We start from the raw sequence: 20,465 nt of genomic DNA on the forward strand, positions 1-20,465 counted from the left end.
AGCCCTCTACATATAATAAACTAGCTCCCTTTAGTGCCTTTCATGTGGCACTATAGCTTTATTAAACCTATTAAATAATAAAAAAAAATTTTTTGATAACCAGCAAAGGCAAAGCAGACAGCTGTGAGCTGATATTAATAGGCCATGGTTATCTGGCCCTTCCCAGCCTAAAAATTCCTGCCCCCAGCCTCCCCAGAATCGGCACCAATTCTGGCGCTTTGCCTCGGCTCTTCCTGATTGCCCTTGTGCGGTGACAATCGGAGTAATGGTTTATGGGGTTGATGTCAGATGTGTAATGTCAGCTGGAATCAAGCCCAGGGGTTAGTAAGGGAGAGTCGTATATCAGACACCCCCATTACTAAACCAGTAATCAAAAATAAAAACACACAGACAGAAAAAATATTTTATTTTAAAGAACACTCCCCCACATCTCGTTCACCAATTTAATAAAAAAACAAACTAAAAAAAAACCATGAAGGTCCAAAGTAGTCCACCGAATCCAAAGTAGTCCAGAAATGGTAACCTGAAAGACGTAAAGAGAGAGAGGTAAAGAAATAAAAACAAGATACACTGCCTCCTTCACCAATGACATATACCCTGTAGTAAGTAAATACATAGTAATAATACGTGTAGATAACATAGGGGACTTAGCTAAGACTATTCTGATCAAAAAAGTATAAAAGCCATCCCACTGCAACAAGGTGTACCCATCGGGATGGTCCTATCCTCTAATATTAAAGCCTTACCTTCTGTCAGCCAACCTCAATATAGATGGGGGCAGAGCAGGACACAGTGTGAACTTGCTCCTACACATTGCACTTATATTCCAGCTCATTTCTTTGGTTTTGCTGCAGTTTCTTGCACGTTGTATACACCCATCTATGCTGTCACCAATATGGCAGAACATGATAAAACATTATATATTGGTAGAGGCAGAACTACTCCGCAACATGGCAGGAGATGTCTCATGTAACAGGGTCTAGCGACTGTCTGCTCTAACCCTCTTACAAATTATTTATCCCTGAGGAATCTTGTTTATAGTTTTATCCACCATAAGCAGAAAACCAAACAATCTGGTAGAAGAACATCCAAAGACCCTCAGGCAGGACAGGAAAAGGTTCAAGACTTCACCACATGACAGAGACCGTGGGAGGAGGAGACCAACAAACCATCATGTCCTTTGAAAATCTGCACATTGTCAGAGTATTTTTGGGATAATGTTCTATAGACAGAGGCGTCAGAAGCAGGGTCCATCCATCTGGCTGTCCGGAGCCTTACTGGCATTGAGCCATATTGTGTTTGCTGTGCGGGTGCCCAGTGGGGACCTGGATGCTGTCATTGCCTGGTGACATTGCTCTCCTGTGATTGAGGTCCATGTTCTATAATTATGGTCAGTTCAATGCGAGGTGGAGACATACAAACACCAGTTTTACTTCCCAGAATTTTTATCTTCAGTTTTGCTGACATCAGTGTCCAAAATGAAAACTGAAAGAAGATGAGTCTTATATAAGAGCAAATCCTATCGAAGAAGCACCAGACGGAGAAGAGAGAGGAGCATGGCCGCCCACGGGAGCCCAGAAGGTGACAAATACAGTAGTATCTGCATGTGGTGGCATTATACCCTGGGGATAGGGGCAGATATGGGCGCAGGATGGGGGAGCCATGAGACACTGAGTATTTCCTGCAGAGAAGTATGGGCGATCAGGAACATTTGACGAAATGTGAATGTATTCAGTGTGACGTATTGATGAGTATTGAGTGGCATCAGGAGTGTAGGATGTGTAGGAACGTATAGGGATCTAGTATTGTCCAGAGATGAGTTTCAGACCTGAGCACCATTATGACGTCTGAGATAACAGCATGTAGCATCATCTACACGAGTGGGAATATGTAGCATCATCTACACGAGTGCGATTATGTAGCATCATCTACACGAGTGCGATTATGTAGCATCATCTACACGAGTGCGATTATGTAGCATCATCTACACGAGTGCGATTATGTAGCATCATCTACACGAGTGCGATTATGTAGCATCATCTACACGAGTGCGATTATGTAGCATCATCTACACGAGTGCGATTATGTAGCATCATCTACACGAGTGCGATTATGTAGCATCATCTACACGAGTGCGATTATGTAGCATCATCTACATGAGTGCGATTATGTAGCATCATCTACACGAGTGCGAATATGTAGCATCATGAGCACTAAGTGTCCTCTGAAGTATTCAATGAGGATGTAGTATGATCCATGGATTAAAAGGAGTGAAGAGAAGAACATTCAGGGAGTTTCTCCTAAAGATTCATCTGAGTATTGTGAGTAAGGTTTTTAAGAATTGTGCAAATGTAGCACCCTGAGGATTCGGCTGCTACAGGGGTATTGCACCTCAACCCAGAGGTGTGATATTCCACTCCCGGGTAAGGAAGGAGTGTGGAACTGAGCTCAGATAGACTGCATGCACTACATACATCCCATTCCAGAGGAGCAGGCCGACGGTACTCCCACTTAGAAATGTGCAGGTACAACCGAGCCTGTTCCTGGCTGGAGTGGGAGGGGGGTGGTACATCCCATGTAGTGTAGGGGCAGATAGGGGGAGCAGTCTGGGTAGTGATAGGAGCTCATTGGGTGCTGGTCACCTGAGCTCACACATAGAGGGATATATAAGGAGGGCACCAACTTAGATCAGGGTCAGACGCTGAGAACAAGTCAGTTGGAGAGAGAAAAGGAAACAGCAGCCCTGGAGAGAGAGAGAGGAGAAAGAAAGAGAAAGACCCAGAGGGGGAAGACTGAAGGGACCCAAGAACCCAAATTAGAGCACCGGGTGAGGAGTCAGCAAGAGGGTACCGGAACCCAAGCTGGTGGGGGCAAAGACATTCCCCAGCCAGAGACCGGAGACCGTGGGCAGTGTCTGTCACGGTCACCCACCACATTCACCCCGAAGGCACACCACATGAAGGGTCAGGGAACCCAGGGCCAAGGGTGTCCCAAAAGAAGGCCCGAGGGAGCTGGACCTAGGTGAATCCCTGGTGGGGACGGCTGAAGAAAGGACAGAGGGAGAGCTCAGGGCCACGCTCCGGACTTGTTTGGGGGTTGGCTGGATCCAGGACCTGGTGGACGCAGCACGGCTCGGGTGGTCACTAGCAGCTGGAGTGACCAGTACAACATCAGCAGTAAGTAAACACCCTTAACTGCACAACCCGAGTCTGTCTTCATTGCCGGCTGCACCGCACCACCACAACCCCCATCCTCTGCGCCTGTCCCCTCTGAGGCTATACCCCTCCCGTTGGGGGTTATCCCACCAAGCTGCACATCCACCATCAGCCTCAGCGGACCCTGCTGCAGCGGCGGCCACAGTGACCGCATCACAACGGGTGGCGTAGTCGACATAAAAGAACTTTAATAACATCTGTAGGACTGCCACATAACACTTAGCTTGACGCCCTGGGCACGGGACCGGGTCACAGCCGCTCGGAGACTACAACCCCCCCCCCATCTGATCCGGTGCCGGGTATTCCCCTCAAAAAGGAATATGTCCCAGGGGGCGCGTCAACTTTGGCGTAGTCGGCAGGATTACGTGCCCGCAACACCCGGGTACTGCGTGCCTGAAGAAAAGTGCAAGTTTACCTCAGAAAGAAGACTCCTGCCGGTTCCGGAGGGTCCACGCCATCGGACTCCATCACCAGTCGTTTCCCGCCGATTGTCCGCCATTTCCAGCTTGTTCCCGCCATCTGCAGAGTTTCCCGCCACTGGGCGACGCTTCCCGCCAAAACCGCAGATTTCCCGCCTTGGAAGAGCAGCGGACGCCATTATGGGCGTGCCAAAGGAGGGAAGGAGGCCACCTCCCATCGTGGGCCAGGACAGAAAATGGCGCCAAAAGTGGAAACCGCCCCCACCAACAGAGACTGTGATGCTGGAGGTGTCTGTCAGCGTGAAAGAACTCCCCCTGGAGCTGACAGTCACCGAGTTGCCCCGGGACCGCCCTCGAAGTGGGAGGAGACGAAAGAGAAGAGAAAAGATGGGTGTCGCTTGGAGCAGTCTGGAGCGAGCGCACCCGGAGGCAAGAGGTCTAACAAGGAGTAGCGGAGAAGCTCACCCGGAGATGGAAAGAAAGCAGAACAGCACCGGCCCGCTGGCCAGGAGTCTGCTAGAGACCGAGGAAGGAGGGCAGAGCAGCACCGGCCCGCTGGCCAGGAGCCTGCCGGAAGCAGAGCAGAGCAGCACCGACCCGATGGTCAGGAGCCTGCTAGAGTCCACAACCCCGCTAGGTCTAGCGGAGATCCTAGCGCAGCTCCCCCGAGACCGGGAGTGTGCACAAACAGCCCTGGAGGGCCTCGCACGGAGGATGGCCCGGGTACAGCGGGAGATACTGGCGGAGTGGAGCCGGGAGATGGCTCAGCACGCAGAGACCAGTCAGCGGAGCACGCTACCCTGGAAGAGGAAGCAGACCGCCTCTGAGGATGGCGCAGGAGGACCCAAGGCCGGAGACGGCGCCGAGGAGGGAGCCGAACGCATGGAGGCAGGTAAAGGGGACGCCTATACCCCAAGCCGTGACACCGCTCACCTGCCCCAGCTCCCCGTCGCAGAGCCCGAAAGTCCCCCTGCTGTGCCCGTAGCCGCCAGGTCACCGCCATGGACTAGGCCCCGACCGGAAGCCGCCGCAGCGACCCCTGTGACGTCACGCGCCCCGACCCGGAGCGTGACAAAGCAGGAAGTACCACCAGCCTGGTCGCAAGGCCTAGTACCTCCGGGCGCCGCACCACCAACAGCGCCCCCTACCTCCGCGGAGCCTCCGGCCTGGCCGCAAGGCCAGGTAGCCCAGGGCGCCGCCGTCCTAACGGTGCCCTTCACCTTCCAGGTGCCCCAGGCCTGGCCGCAAGGCCTGGGCAACCCGGGCGCCACCACCACCGCGCCCGCGCCCGCAATACCTAGGGTGCCACACCTGGGGGAGGACCTCTTCGGCCAGCTCACATGGCCGGACGGGCGGCCCTTCATCTGGCCCGAAGGGTACCCTGAGCTGGAGCGGCAGCAAAGACTAGGGCCCTTGTGTGAGCCCCTAATCCCGGCTCCGAAGCCCGTGGCTCGGGTCTCGCCTCCTCTAGCAGAAGCCCAATTCGTGTGGGACCCCACGGGAGAAGATTTGATGGGGTTCACCGGAGAAACTCGGGCAGCCGCAGCTGAACGTACAGAGTGTTGCCGTCAACAGCTGGCAGAGTTTAAGAGAGAACGGGAGGAGAGAAGGGTCAGAGAACAACAGGCCCAAATCCAGAGCGCGGAGCAGAAGAGCCGGACTAGGAGGAACCCCCGTGCAGCGCATTGTCCCCGCACCATCGGGACAGTGATAAAGTTCAACCCGCAGCATGGGTGGGGCTTTATTCGGGACCGTAACAACCGCGGTGACGTTTTTGTGACTCGCAGAGACGTCGAGTCCCACCTGCCGGAAGGTCACAAAGGCCGTGACCTCTACGTCGGAGACGAGGTCACTTTCACCCGGCACAAGTGTGCCAAAGGGCCTTACGCCCTCCACGTACACCGCCTGACGGAGGAGGAGTTGCGGTGCGAGGAGGAGGAGCAAGAGGACCCGGACGGGTCTGAAATAACAACCAGCTATAAGCAAAGAGCAGGAGGAAGACGCCGTTGAGTGCGGCAGAGCAGGTGTTGTAAATAGTTACCCAATCAGGGTATAAAGGAACTGGAACTGTTGTTGCTGCTAAAATAGTCCCCGTTGGGACCAGTGAACTGTTTTACCCGTTAACCCCTTCATCCTACAGGCTGAGGACTGTGAGCAGCCATTCCCTTCCCTCTACCTGGCCGAGGACTGAGAGCGGCCAACTTCCAACTTCCCTGTATATAGTTGCGCGTCCTAAAGCGCCCCCTACCGGTTTTATAAGAAAACCAGATTTTCTAAGAGACTGTCGCACTTTTCCCGGACACACGTTGCACAGTGTCCGGAGGAGGAACCAGAGACAAGAGAAGTCTACGAGAAAGTTTTATCTGATAAGATATGTTATATATATAATGTCTTATATGTTTTATATGTTTATATAAAAATTTTGTATGTTTTGGTGTTTTTGTCTTACAGCCCGAGGACGTGCTGTGATTTACCAGGGGGGAATGTAGCACCCTGAGGATTCGGCTGCTACAGGGGTATTGCACCTCAACCCAGAGGTGTGATATTCCACTCCCGGGTAAGGAAGGAGTGTGGAACTGAGCTCAGATAGACTGCATGCACTACATACATCCCATTCCAGAGGAGCAGGCCGACGGTACTCCCACTTAGAAATGTGCAGGTACAACCGAGCCTGTTCCTGGCTGGAGTGGGAGGGGGGTGGTACATCCCATGTAGTGTAGGGGCAGATAGGGGGAGCAGTCTGGGTAGTGATAGGAGCTCATTGGGTGCTGGTCACCTGAGCTCACACATAGAGGGATATATAAGGAGGGCACCAACTTAGATCAGGGTCAGACGCTGAGAACAAGTCAGTTGGAGAGAGAAAAGGAAACAGCAGCCCTGGAGAGAGAGAGAGGAGAAAGAAAGAGAAAGACCCAGAGGGGGAAGACTGAAGGGACCCAAGAACCCAAATTAGAGCACCGGGTGAGGAGTCAGCAAGAGGGTACCGGAACCCAAGCTGGTGGGGGCAAAGACATTCCCCAGCCAGAGACCGGAGACCGTGGGCAGTGTCTGTCACGGTCACCCACCACATTCACCCCGAAGGCACACCACATGAAGGGTCAGGGAACCCAGGGCCAAGGGTGTCCCAAAAGAAGGCCCGAGGGAGCTGGACCTAGGTGAATCCCTGGTGGGGACGGCTGAAGAAAGGACAGAGGGAGAGCTCAGGGCCACGCTCCGGACTTGTTTGGGGGTTGGCTGGATCCAGGACCTGGTGGACGCAGCACGGCTCGGGTGGTCACTAGCAGCTGGAGTGACCAGTACAACATCAGCAGTAAGTAAACACCCTTAACTGCACAACCCGAGTCTGTCTTCATTGCCGGCTGCACCGCACCACCACAACCCCCATCCTCTGCGCCTGTCCCCTCTGAGGCTATACCCCTCCCGTTGGGGGTTATCCCACCAAGCTGCACATCCACCATCAGCCTCAGCGGACCCTGCTGCAGCGGCGGCCACAGTGACCGCATCACAACGGGTGGCGTAGTCGACATAAAAGAACTTTAATAACATCTGTAGGACTGCCACATAACACTTAGCTTGACGCCCTGGGCACGGGACCGGGTCACAGCCGCTCGGAGACTACAACCCCCCCCCCCATCTGATCCGGTGCCGGGTATTCCCCTCAAAAAGGAATATGTCCCAGGGGGCGCGTCACAAATACTGAGAGTTGTCTGAAGTATTACACAAGTATCATGCAAAGATAACAAGTATGAGTTCTCAGCATCACCACAAGTACTTACCACTGTCTGGAGTAATGTCTACGGAAAGCCTTGTCTCCATGGAGTGAAGGTGCTAAGTGCCAAGAGTATGAGGAGCTCCCTGCAGTAATATGTAAGTGCGGAGTATAGATATTAATGATAAAAACTGAGCATCATTAGTGCTGGTGTGTGAGCATTTAGTATTATTTGTAGATTGGGACCCTCGATGCTCAGGGATCGCCCTGATCTATAGATGAGCGCTGAGCGCTGTGCGGAGTCTCGTGTAAGTGCTGAGTATAGATGAATACGGCCAGTGATCAGCGAGTGAGGATGAAGCATTAGCTAACAATGAGCATTATAAGTATGGGTAATGTAATGTGCATAGGGTTATCTGTAGGTGAGAATAAGTGCCCCCCACTTACCGTCAGCACAACGAGATCTCTGAAGTAATGATGAAGTGTGTAGTATTATCTATAGTGTGAGCACTGAGTATCATTGAGTACTGACAGAGGCCCCATGTAATGTGCAAATATCTAGACGTTATAAGAGAGTGTGAGCACTGAGCATCATCTGCAGTATTGTGAGTGTTTAGTGTCCTCTATAGTGTGAACAACGAGCATCATCTGCAGTATTGTGAGTGTTTAGTGTCCTCTATAGTGTGAGCACTGAGCATCATCTGCAGTATTGTGAGTGTTTAGTGTCCTCTATAGTGTGAGCACCGAGCATCATCTGCAGTATTGTGAGTGTTTAGTGTCCTCTATAGTGTGAGCACTGACCATCATCTGCAGTATTGTGAGTGTTTAGTGTCCTCTATAGTGTGAGCACTGAGCATCATCTGCAGTATTGTGAGTGTTTAGTGTCCTCTATAGTGTGAGCACTGAGCATCATCTGCAGTATTGTGAGTGTTTAGTGTCCTCTATAGTGTGAGCACTGAGCATCATCTGCAGTATTGTGAGTGTTTAGTGTCCTCTATAGTGTGAGCACTGACCATCATCTGCAGTATTGTGAGTGTTTAGTGTCCTCTATAGTGTGAGCACTGACCATCATCTGCAGTATTGTGAGTGTTTAGTGTCCTCTATAGTGTGAGCACTGAGCATCAACTGCAGTATTGTGAGTGTTTAGTGTCCTCTATAGTGTGAGCACTGAGCATCAACTGCAGTATTGTGAGTGTTTAGTGTCCCCTATAGTGTGAACAATGAGCATCATCTGCAGTATTGTGAGTGTTTAGTGTCCTCTATAGTGTGAACAACGAGCATCATCTGCAGTATTGTGAGTGTTTAGTGTCCTCTATAGTGTGAGCACCGAGCATCATCTGCAGTATTGTGAGTGTTTAGTGTCCTCTATAGTGTGAGCACTGAGCATCATCTGCAGTATTGTGAGTGTTTAGTGTCCTCTATAGTGTGAGCACTGACCATCATCTGCAGTATTGTGAGTGTTTAGTGTCCTCTATAGTGTGAGCACTGAGCATCATCTGCAGTATTATGAGTGTTTAGTGTCCTCTATAGTGTGAGCACCGAGCATCATCTGCAGTATTGTGAGTGTTTAGTGTCCTCTATAGTGTGAGCACTGAGCATCATCTGCAGTATTGTGAGTGTTTAGTGTCCTCTATAGTGTGAGCACTGAGCATCATCTGCAGTATTGTGAGTGTTTAGTGTCCTCTATAGTGTGAGCACTGAGCATCATCTGCAGTATTGTGAGTGTTTAGTGTCCTCTATAGTGTGAGCACCGAGCATCATCTGCAGTATTGTGAGTGTTTAGTGTCCTCTATAGTGTGAGCACTGAGCATCATCTGCAGTATTGTGAGTGTTTAGTGTCCTCTATAGTGTGAGCACCGAGCATCATCTGCAGTATTGTGAGTGTTTAGTGTCCTCTATAGTGTGAGCACTGACCATCATCTGCAGTATTGTGAGTGTTTAGTGTCCTCTATAGTGTGAGCACTGAGCATCATCTGCAGTATTGTGAGTGTTTAGTGTCCTCTATAGTGTGAGCACTGAGCATCATCTGCAGTATTGTGAGTGTTTAGTGTCCTCTATAGTGTGAGCACCGAGCATCATCTGCAGTATTGTGAGTGTTTAGTGTCCTCTATAGTGTGAGCACTGAGCATCATCTGCAGTATTGTGAGTGTTTAGTGTCCTCTATAGTGTGAGCACTGAGCATCATCTGCAGTATTGTGAGTGTTTAGTGTCCTCTATAGTGTGAGCATCGAGCATCATCTGCAGTATTGTGAGTGTTTAGTGTCCTCTATAGTGTGAGCACTGAGCATCATCTGCAGTATTGTGAGTGTTTAGTGTCCTCTATAGTGTGAGCACCGAGCATCATCTGCAGTATTGTGAGTGTTTAGTGTCCTCTATAGTGTGAGCACTGAGCATCATCTGCAGTATTGTGAGTGTTTAGTGTCCTCTATAGTGTGAGCACTGAGCATCATCTGCAGTATTATGAGTGTTTAGTGTCCTCTATAGTGTGAGCAGCGAGCATCATCTGCAGTATTGTGAGTGTTTAGTGTCCCCTATAGTGTGAGCACCGAGCATCATCTGCAGTATTGTGAGTGTTTAGTGTCTCCTATAGTGTGAGCACCGAGCATCATCTGCAGTATTGTGAGTGTTTAGTGTCCTCTATAGTGTGAGCATCATCTGCAGTATTGTAAGTGTTTAGTGTCCCCTATAGTGTGAGCACTGAGCATCATCTGCAGTATTGTGAGTGTTTAGTGTCCTCTATAGTGTGAGCACCGAGCATCATCTGCAGTATTGTGAGTGTTTAGTGTCCTCTATAGTGTGAGCACTGAGCATCATCTGCAGTATTGTGAGTGTTTAGTGTCCTCTGTAGTGTGAGCACTGAGCATCATTTGCAGTATTGTGAGTGTTTAGTGTCTCCTATAGTGTGAGCACCGAGCATCATCTGCAGTATTGTGAGTGTTTAGTGTCCTCTATAGTGTGAGCACCGAGCATCATCTGCAGTATTGTGAGTGTTTAGTGTCCTCTATAGTGTGAGCACCGAGCATCATCTGCAGTATTGTGAGTGTTTAGTGTCCTCTATAGTGTGAGCACTGAACATCATCTGCAGTATTGTGAGTGTTTAGTGTCTCCTATAGTGTGAGCACTGAGCATCATCTGCAGTATTGTGAGTGTTTAGTGTCTCCTATAGTGGGAGCACCGAGCATCATCTGCAGTATTGTGAGTGTTTAGTGTCCTCTGTAGTGTGAGCACCGAGCATCATCTGCAGTATTGTGAGTGTTTAGTGTCCTCTATAGTGTGAGCACTGAGCATCATCTGCAGTATTGTGAGTGTTTAGTGTCCTCTTTAGTGTGAGCACTGAGCATCATCTGCAGTATTGTGAGTGTTTAGTGTCCTCTGTAGTGTGAGCACTGAGCATCATCTGCAGTATTGTGAGTGTTTAGTGTCCTCTATAGTGTGAGCACTGAGCATCATCTGCAGTATTGTGAGTGTTTAGTGTCCTCTATAGTGTGAGCACCGAGCATCATCTGCAGTATTGTGAGTGTTTAGTGTCCTCTATAGTGTGAGCACTGAGCATCATCTGCAGTATTGTGAGTGTTTAGTGTCCTCTATAGCGTGAGCACCGAGCATCATCTGCAGTATTGTGAGTGTTTAGTGTCCTCTATAGTGTGAGCACCGAGCATCATCTGCAGTATTGTGAGTGTTTAGTGTCCTCTATAGTGTGAGCACCGAGCATCATCTGCAGTATTGTGAGTGTTTAGTGTCTCCTATAGTGTGAGCACCGAGCATCATCTGCAGTATTGTGAGTGTTTAGTGTCTCCTATAGTGTGAGCACTGAGCATCATCTGCAGTATTGTGAGTGTTTAGTGTCCTCTGTAGTGTGAGCACTGAGCATCATCTGCAGTATTGTGAGTGTTTAGTGTCTCCTATAGTGTGAGCACTGAGCATCATCTGCAGTATTGTGAGTGTTTAGTGTCTCCTATAGTGTGAGCACTGAGCATCATCTGCAGTATTGTGAGTGTTTAGTGTCCTCTGTAGTGTGAGCACCGAGCATCATCTGCAGTATTGTGAGTGTTTAGTGTCCTCTATAGTGTGAGCACTGAGCATCATCTGCAGTATTGTCAGTGTTTAGTGTCGTCTATAGTGTGAGCACCGAGCATCATCTGCAGTATTGTGAGTGTTTAGTGTCTCCTATAGTGTGAGCACTGAGCATCATCTGCAGTATTGTGAGTGTTTAGTGTCCTCTATAGTGTGAGCACTGAGCATCATCTGCAGTATTGTGAGAGTTTAGTGTCCTCTATAGTGTGAGCACCGAGCATCATCTGCAGTATTGTGAGTGTTTAGTGTCCTCTATAGTGTGAGCACTGACCATCATCTGCAGTATTGTGAGTGTTTAGTGTCCTCTATAGTGTGAGCACTGAGCATCATCTGCAGTATTGTGAGAGTTTAGTGTCCTCTATAGTGTGAGCACCGAGCATCATCTGCAGTATTGTGAGTGTTTAGTGTCCTCTATAGTGTGAGCACTGACCATCATCTGCAGTATTGTGAGTGTTTAGTGTCCTCTATAGTGTGAGCACTGAGCATCATCTGCAGTATTGTGAGAGTTTAGTGTCCTCTATAGTGTGAGCACCGAGCATCATCTGCAGTATTGTGAGTGTTTAGTGTCCTCTATAGTGTGAGCACTGAGCATCATCTGCAGTATTGTGAGTGTTTAGTGTCCTCTATAGTGTGAGCACTGAGCATCATCTGCAGTATTGTGAGTGTTTAATGTCCTCTATAGTGTGAGCACCGAGCATCATCTGCAGTATTGTGAGTGTTTAGTGCCCTCTATAGTGTGAGCACCGAGCATCATCTGCAGTATTGTGAGTGTTTAGTGTCTCCTATAGTGTGAGCACTGAGCATCATCTGCAGTATTGTGAGTGTTTAGTGTCCTCTATAGTGTGAGCACTGAGCATCATCTGCAGTATTGTGAGAGTTTAGTGTCCTCTATAGTGTGAGCACTGAGCATCATCTGCAGTATTGTGAGTGTTTAGTGTCCTCTATAGTGTGAGCACTGAGCATCATCTGCAGTATTGTGAGTGTTTAGTGTCCTCTATAGTGTGAGCACTGAGCATCATCTGCAGTATTGTGAGAGTTTAGTGTCCTCTATAGTGTGAGCACCGAGCATCATCTGCAGTATTGTGAGTGTTTAGTGTCCTCTATAGTGTGAGCACTGAGCATCATCTGCAGTATTGTGAGTGTTTAGTGTCCTCTATAGTGTGAGCACTGAGCATCATCTGCAGTATTGTGAGTGTTTAATGTCCTCTATAGTGTGAGCACCGAGCATCATCTGCAGTATTGTGAGTGTTTAGTGCCCTCTATAGTGTGAGCACCGAGCATCATCTGCAGTATTGTGAGTGTTTAGTGTCCTCTATAGTGTGAGCACTGAGCATCATCTGCAGTATTGTGAGTGTTTAGTGTCCTCTATAGTGTGAGCACCGAGCATCATCTGCAGTATTGTGAGTGTTTAGTGTCCTCTGTAGTGTGAGCACCGAGCATCATCTGCAGTATTGTGAGTGTTTAGTGTCTCCTATAGTGTGAGCACTGAACATCATCTGCAGTATTGTGAGTGTTTAGTGTCCTCTATAGTGTGAGCACTGAGCATCATCTGCAGTATTGTGAGTGTTTAGTGTCTCATATAGTGTGAGCGCTGAGCATCATCTGCAGTATTGTGAGTGTTTAGTGTCCTCTATAGCGTCAACACTGAGCATCATCTGCAGTTTTGTGGGTGTTTAGTGTCTCCTATAGTGTGAGCGCTGAGCATCATCTGCAGTATTGTGAGTGTTTAGTGTCCTCTATAGTGTGAGCATCGAGCATCATCTGCAGTATTGTGAGTGTTTAGTGTCCTCTATAGTGTGAGCACTGAGCATCATCTGCAGTATTGTGAGTGTTTAGTGTCCTCTATAGTGTGAGCGCTGAGCATCATCTGCAGTATTGTGAGTGTTTAGTGTCCTCTATAGTGTGAGCACTGACCATCATCTGCAGTATTGTGAGTGTTTAGTGTCCTCTATAGTGTGAGCACTGAGCATCATCTGCAGTATTGTGAGTGTTTAGTGTCCTCTATAGTGTGAGCACTGACCATCATCTGCAGTATTGTGAGTGTTTAGTGTCCTCTATAGTGTGAGCACCGAGCATCATCTGCAGTATTGTGAGTGTTTAGTGTCCTCTATAGTGGGAGCACTGAGCTTCATCTGCAGTATTGTGAGTGTTTAGTGTCTCCTATAGTGTGAGCACCGAGCATCATCTGCAGTATTGTGAGTGTTTAGTGTCCTCTATAGTGTGAGCGCTGAGCATCATCTGCAGTATTGTGAGTGTTTAGTGTCCTCTATAGTGTGAGCACTGAGCATCATCTGCAGTATTGTGAGTGTTTAGTGTCCTCTATAGTGTGAGCACTGAGCATCATCTGCAGTATTGTGAGTGTTTAGTGTCCTCTATAGTGTGAGCACTGAGCATCATCTGCAGTATTGTGAGTGTTTAGTGTCCTCTATAGTGTGAGCACTGAGCATCATCTGCAGTATTGTGAGTGTTTAGTGTCCTCTATAGTGTGAGCACTGAGCATCATCTGCAGTATTGTGAGTGTTTAGTGTCTCCTATAGTGTGAGCACTGAGCATCATCTGCAGTATTGTGAGTGTTTAGTGTCCTCTATAGTGTGAGCACTGAGCATCATCTGCAGTATTGTGAGTGTTTAGTGTCCTCTATAGTGTGAGCACTGACCATCATCTGCAGTATTGTGAGTGTTTAGTGTCCTCTATAGTGTGAGCACTGAGCATCATCTGCAGTATTGTGAGTGTTTAGTGTCCTCTATAGTGTGAGCGCTGAGCATCATCTGCAGTATTGTGAGTGTTTAGTGTCCTCTATAGTGTGAGCACTGACCATCATCTGCAGTATTGTGAGTGTTTAGTGTCCTCTATAGTGTGAGCACCGAGCATCATCTGCAGTATTGTGAGTGTTTAGTGTCCTCTATAGTGTGAGCACTGAGCATCATCTGCAGTATTGTGAGTGTTTAGTGTCCTCTATAGTGTGAGCACTGACCATCATCTGCAGTATTGTGAGTGTTTAGTGTCCTCTATAGTGTGAGCACCGAGCATCATCTGCAGTATTGTGAGTGTTTAGTGTCCTCTATAGTGGCAGCACTGAGCTTCATCTGCAGTATTGTGAGTGTTTAGTGTCTCCTATAGTGTGAGCACCGAGCATCATCTGCAGTATTGTGAGTGTTTAGTGTCCTCTATAGTGTGAGCGCTGAGCATCATCTGCAGTATTGTGAGTGTTTAGTGTCCTCTATAGTGTGAGCACTGAGCATCATCTGCAGTATTGTGAGTGTTTAGTGTCCTCTATAGTGTGAGCACTGAGCATCATCTGCAGTATTGTGAGTGTTTAGTGTCCTCTATAGTGTGAGCACCGAGCATCATCTGCAGTATTGTGAGTGTTTAGTGTCCTCTATAGTGTGAGCACTGAGCATCATCTGCAGTATTGTGAGTGTTTAGTGTCCTCTATAGTGTGAGCACTGAGCATCATCTGCAGTATTGTGAGTGTTTAGTGTCCTCTATAGTGTGAGCACTGAGCATCATCTGCAGTATTGTGAGTGTTTAGTGTCTCCTATAGTGTGAGCACTGAGCATCATCTGCAGTATTGTGAGTGTTTAGTGTCCTCTATAGTGTCAACACTGAGCATCATCTGCAGTATTGTGAGTGTTTAGTGTCTCCTATAGTGTGAGCACCGAGCATCATCTGCAGTATTGTGAATGTTTAGTGTCCTCTATAGTGTGAGCACTGAGCATCATCTGCAGTATTGTGAGTGTTTAGTGTCCTCTATAGTGTCAACACTGAGCATCATCTGCAGTATTGTGGGGTATAGTGTACAGAATTTACTAGTGCGGCTTCAGGGTTCAGATGCGTGCAGGATGGATACAACAAAAGGAATTGGTTCAGACACCGACTCAACAATGGGTTCAGGCTCAGGACTAGCTCAGGGATAGGATCAGGTTCAGACAAATTAGATTCTGGGACAGGTTCAGGAATAGGTTCAAGGGACCTGAGAACTAATGAAGAAGGGCAAACTAACACTAAAGAGGGGGTTATACATGCACCTCCCTACAGGGGAGTGTGCCTTAAATACTAGTTGCCTCCCAGCTATTGGCTGATGGCATTTCCAAAGTGTGCATGCTGTCCTTTTAAGAATTGGAGAGTTTGCGCTAGACGTGCCACCGGGAGACCTGTGCTGCGTGCGCAGTCCTAAGGGAACTAGGAAGCCAGCAGGGTATGAAGACACTGCTGAGCAGCCAGGACAGTGAGTATGTCGGCGTCCCTGCTGGGAGGAGGAAGGGGGAGCATGCAGGAATGTTGGCATTAGCCTGCCATGAGTTTTAAATTTCTTGATTATGTTGCGCACCATGGACAAAGGAACAACAAGATCTCTGGAGATGGACTTGTGACATGGATATTTTTGATATTTTTCCACAATTGTGGTTCTCGAGTTCTCAGACAGTTCTCTTCTCCTCTTTCTGTTCTCCATGCTTAGTGTGACACACACAGACGCACAATTCAAAGATTGAGTCAACTTCTCCCCTTTATATCTGGATTCTGGTGTGATTTTCATATTGCACACACCTGTTACTTGCCACAGGTGAGTTTAAACTAGCACCACATGCTTGAAACTAAGTTATTTACCCACAATTTTCGAAAGGTGCCAACAATTTTGTCCGGCCCATTTTTGGGGTTTTGTGTGAAATCATGGCCAATTTGCCTTTTTTCCTGTTTTTTTTGTGTTTGTTCCAATATACACAAAGGAAATAAACCTGTGTATAACAAAACATGTGTAATTGCAATCATTTTCTAGGAGAAATACTTAATTTTCTGGAACAATTTCAAGGGTGCCAACACTTTTGGCCATAACTGTATATGTTAGCCAAAAAATCCTAACAATGTGTCAATGATGTAATAGCGGATTACTCACTGTCTCATATTCATCCCCTCAGGTAATGGATTTTGTGGACCTCACATAGAAGGTTTGAGAAAAGTGATGTGGATTAAATCAAGTCCCAATCTCTCAAATGACAATAAGGGGGTCGGACCCCTGAACATTTACAAGATGCTCCTAAATTATGATCCGAACCTCAAGAAATGGCAGTTTGGGAATGGAGATCCAGGGAGAGACAACAAGGTCGTAATGATGATTGGTGAAACCAGGGCTGGAAAAACCGCCCTGATCAATGCCCTCGTCAACTACATTTTTGGAATCCAGTGGAAATACGACTGCAGGATCCAATTAGTTGGAGAGCGCCCCATAGGACAGCCCAAGGATTCATGTCAGGGATCAAAGGTCATGGTTTACCAGATAAATCATCAATCGGAATTCTGTATTCCATTTTCCTTGACTATCATTGATACACCTGAACTTCCGGAGACCCAAGGTGTAAGTCCAGATAGACGAGCTATACAGCAGATCCGGGAATTGTTCTATAACTCAGCATTGGACCACATCGATGCAATTTGTTTTGGGACCCAGTCATCGATGACCGATTTGTCTCTCACTCAGACATACATGTTTGATTCCCTCCTGGCCATGTTTGGCCCAAATGTACAAGAAAATATAGTGACCTTCATGACTTCTGCCGATGATGACCAAAACCCACAAGCACTGGCAACAACGATTTGTGCCAGGGTTCCATGTGCAAAAGACAGAAATGGTTGTCCCATCCACTTCATGTTCAATGATAAAGTGTTATATGCAAATAATTCCCTTGATGACAACACGGCTAATGAGCAACAGTGGAGTTGGGGGATGGAAAACGTCAAGAACTTTTTTACATTTTTGTCAGGGACCTCACGAAACAATGTTATTTTACCAAAGAACAGCCTCATGCAGAGCAATGCCACTGAAATCACGGTGGAGGCGCTGGTCCATAGAATCGAGGAAGTGATGTCCAAGCAGTACGAGCTGGAGCAAACCGAGAAAATCCTTACGCGACACAGAGTCGAAATTGAAAAGAATGAATGTTTTGAATACGAAGTGACCAAACCAATCAAAATGAAGATTGAAACCATGAAAAACTGCACCAACTGCCGGGAATGCAACTCCACCTGTCACCATGACTGCTTGGTGGCCTACAATGCCATCGTCCGCTTGTGTGAAGTGTTTTATTTCAGTGCCACTTGTAAGGTTTGTGAACACGGTTCTAGTGAGCACTTCTCTGAGAGGTTTCTATGGCAAAACTTGGTTATCAACCAAAATGTCACTTATAGAAGCCTAAAGATGAAGTATCAAAGAGACGACCAAGAAGTGTTGACTTACCAAATGGTTCTCGAGAGGCTGAAGGATGAGACGGAGCAGCTTGGAGAAAATGGTGCTCAACTTATCAGGAGGGCAACCGAGCACGTTAGGCAGTGTACCACCATAAGGTCTGAAGATGAGTTTGTTGAGCAGCTCATTGAATCTGAGCAGTATACAAGAAAGTGCGGATTTCGAGGTAGAATTGAGATGCTTAGAAGAGCCCAAATTCGTATTAGAAGAAGATAGAAGATCTCAAGAATGTTGGAAGAGCATTAATGGACACAAGTCAAATTCAAAATAAATAGTTCCTTGAGTCATCTGATTCTTATTTACTACCTTAGCCTTCTCTGATTGTTAAATTCTTCTGTTACTTATGAAAGACTGGTGTTTCCTAGAAGAGCGGACTTCAAGCACTCATGCCTCATGCATCTTGATGGAGAGAGCTGTGCATTTATGGCTTCCTCTTCAATGAAAGTGGAAACTGACATGATTCCTGAGATTGATGGTTGTTCCAGATAGACAATCATCCCCCAGCTAACAGATCCCCCCACCGGTCTACTAGATCTTTACGAGATCCACACTAGACTAACTGATCCCCACCACATCTTCACCCAGGTAAAGGCTCCTCGACCACATAGACACCCAGCTACCAGATTTACAACAGATCCACACCCAGCTATCAGATCAACATCCCACTACTAGATCCCCACCAGGTACACACCTTCGTGCCAGATCCTCACCACATCCATTTCATCTTCAAGATCTCAACCCAGCTACTGGATCCTCACCATATCAACAACCAGCCATATTTACATATAATCATCAGATCCCCAACATAGCCCAACCCAGCAAGCTCATTTCATCCAGCCAGCAGATCCACACCCATATACCAGACTCTAACCCATATATCAAATCTACACCCATATTTAAGATATGCACCCAGCTACCAGATTCTTACCAATACACCAGATCCTCCATCACATCCAGACTCAGCAACCACACCCTTGCACAGATACTAGATCCCCACCCAGCTACCAGATCCACACAAAGACCCCAGACTCCCGCCACATATACACCTTCATAGCAGATACTCACCACTTCCATATGGAGGTTTCAAATTGCCACACAGATACTAGATCTCCAATAGATCCTCACAGTTACCAGATCCAGACTAATTTGACATGTTGGGTTCAGAAGTCTCAAATTTAAGGATACGACTCTTGGCGTATGCTCACACGTCATTTTTGCATCATTTTTTTCTGCACCCAAAACCTTCCCTCTTGGCAGGGAAAATGCTGCGCTTAGATTTGTTGCTTTACATGCGTTTTATTTACTGTGTTTTACAAGCTCTTTTGCTGCATTTTTAGTGCGTTTTCCAGGTGGATTTCATGTGCGCTTTTGTCTACAGTATATGTTAATAAAGTTAGTTAAAACAAACTATGTCTGTAAAGAGAAGCGATTTTACATTACAAAAACGCTGCAAATAGATTTAAAAATGCTGCACAAAGTTTTTGCACGGCTTTATAAGCGTTTTTGGAGTTTGTCATTGCTGTCAATGGAGGTAAAAATGCTGCAAAAGTGCTGGGAAAACTCAATTGACTGCTGCGATTTATGCTCTGAAAAAAAAGCAGCATGTGCATGAGATTTCAGAAATCTCATTGATTTTGCTGGTACTGTAAAAAGCTACGTTTTTTATTCACCATGTTTGCTGCACGTGTGAACATACACTTAGGGCTCATACAGACATCCGTGCAAATCGGTCCAGGATCGGATTGCAATGCACAGACTGGCCGCGGCTCTTCAGAACCGACAGCTTCATGTATTTCTATGAGAGCCACGCCAGTCTGTGCATTAGCGGTCCGGGCTCTGACCGATTTGCATGGACAGAAAGACGCATGAAGCCTTAGACTGCTGGAATGAAAGTCACTCCAGACTTTGTGGTGCAAATTCAGATCGATATTTATTACACCATCGGGGGTTCACAAAAGGACAAGAGCAGCAATTGTGTCCTTCTTCAGGCTGAACAGAGGCTGGCGGATCACGTGGGGAATCCCTGATCCACAGTCTGGAGAGATGGTCACTCTCTTGGATTTGCCTGGACAGGATCAGTAATAATCAGGACCTGCCGCATCCACCTTCTCTGGAGGACACGTGCGTCCATGTCTGAACCGGACACCGAGTAATGCACGGATGAAAGCGTCTGATCCGACTCCACCTGCAGCTGCTCCAGCACTAATACAAGGGGGAGGACATTGGCCCTGCCACCGCCATGTTGTGTTAGCTGGACTGGACGATAGAGCAATGTTACACATATATCCAATAACATTACGAATATAGATAGAATCCTCAAAACTTTCTGTATATTTCTTGTATCAATAAAACTCTTAGATATCCGGTTGTTGAGCGTTTTTTGGGTTTATTTCTGGTGAGGATTGTAGCCATAGTGGTGCAGAGGTAGCACCCAGCCCATGGAGCCTGAGGACTGCCATATAAGAATATACATGGTGGATGGGGGTCCGGTAACAGATTTCGTAGGACCCTTTTGTTGTGCTTTTTAGCTCTTCTTCAGTCACTGCAGACCAGTGATCCACAACCCATATAGAATGTCTGAGACCCTCAAACAAGATAAATCACCTGGATACATTGATCTTCAAGTCTGAGGGTTAGATGTGACCTCTATGGTGGTCCGAGGCAGTTAATATATTATTAGAATTAATATACTGTACGTAATCCCTGGTGGCCCAGCATAAAGATTGTGAGGGGTTAATGGTGATGGTTCTGGTAGTCTGAAAGGTCTCCTACTGATATCCCTGGAGCTAAAGGAGAGCAGAACGATT

The 20,465-nt window shown here is 47.4% G+C and overlaps 1 protein-coding gene across 1 annotated transcript; it reads left to right on the forward strand.

Moving 5' to 3' along the window:
- The first annotated feature begins 953 nt into the window (after positions 1-953).
- On the forward strand, positions 954-20,026 carry LOC141264767 (uncharacterized). Its single transcript, XM_073677055.1, has 2 exons — positions 954-1,581; positions 16,334-20,026. Exons 1-2 carry the CDS (start codon positions 1,557-1,559, stop codon positions 17,872-17,874), a joined length of 1,566 nt encoding a protein of 521 aa, XP_073533156.1. The 5' UTR covers positions 954-1,556; the 3' UTR covers positions 17,875-20,026.
- The last annotated feature ends 439 nt before the right edge of the window (positions 20,027-20,465 follow it).

The sequence above is a fragment of the Phyllobates terribilis genome, unplaced genomic scaffold, assembly GCF_046119375.1.
Source record: "Phyllobates terribilis strain yellow unplaced genomic scaffold, ASM4611937v1 Scaffold_4__5_contigs__length_816908805, whole genome shotgun sequence".
Lineage (NCBI taxonomy): Eukaryota > Metazoa > Chordata > Amphibia > Anura > Dendrobatidae > Phyllobates > Phyllobates terribilis.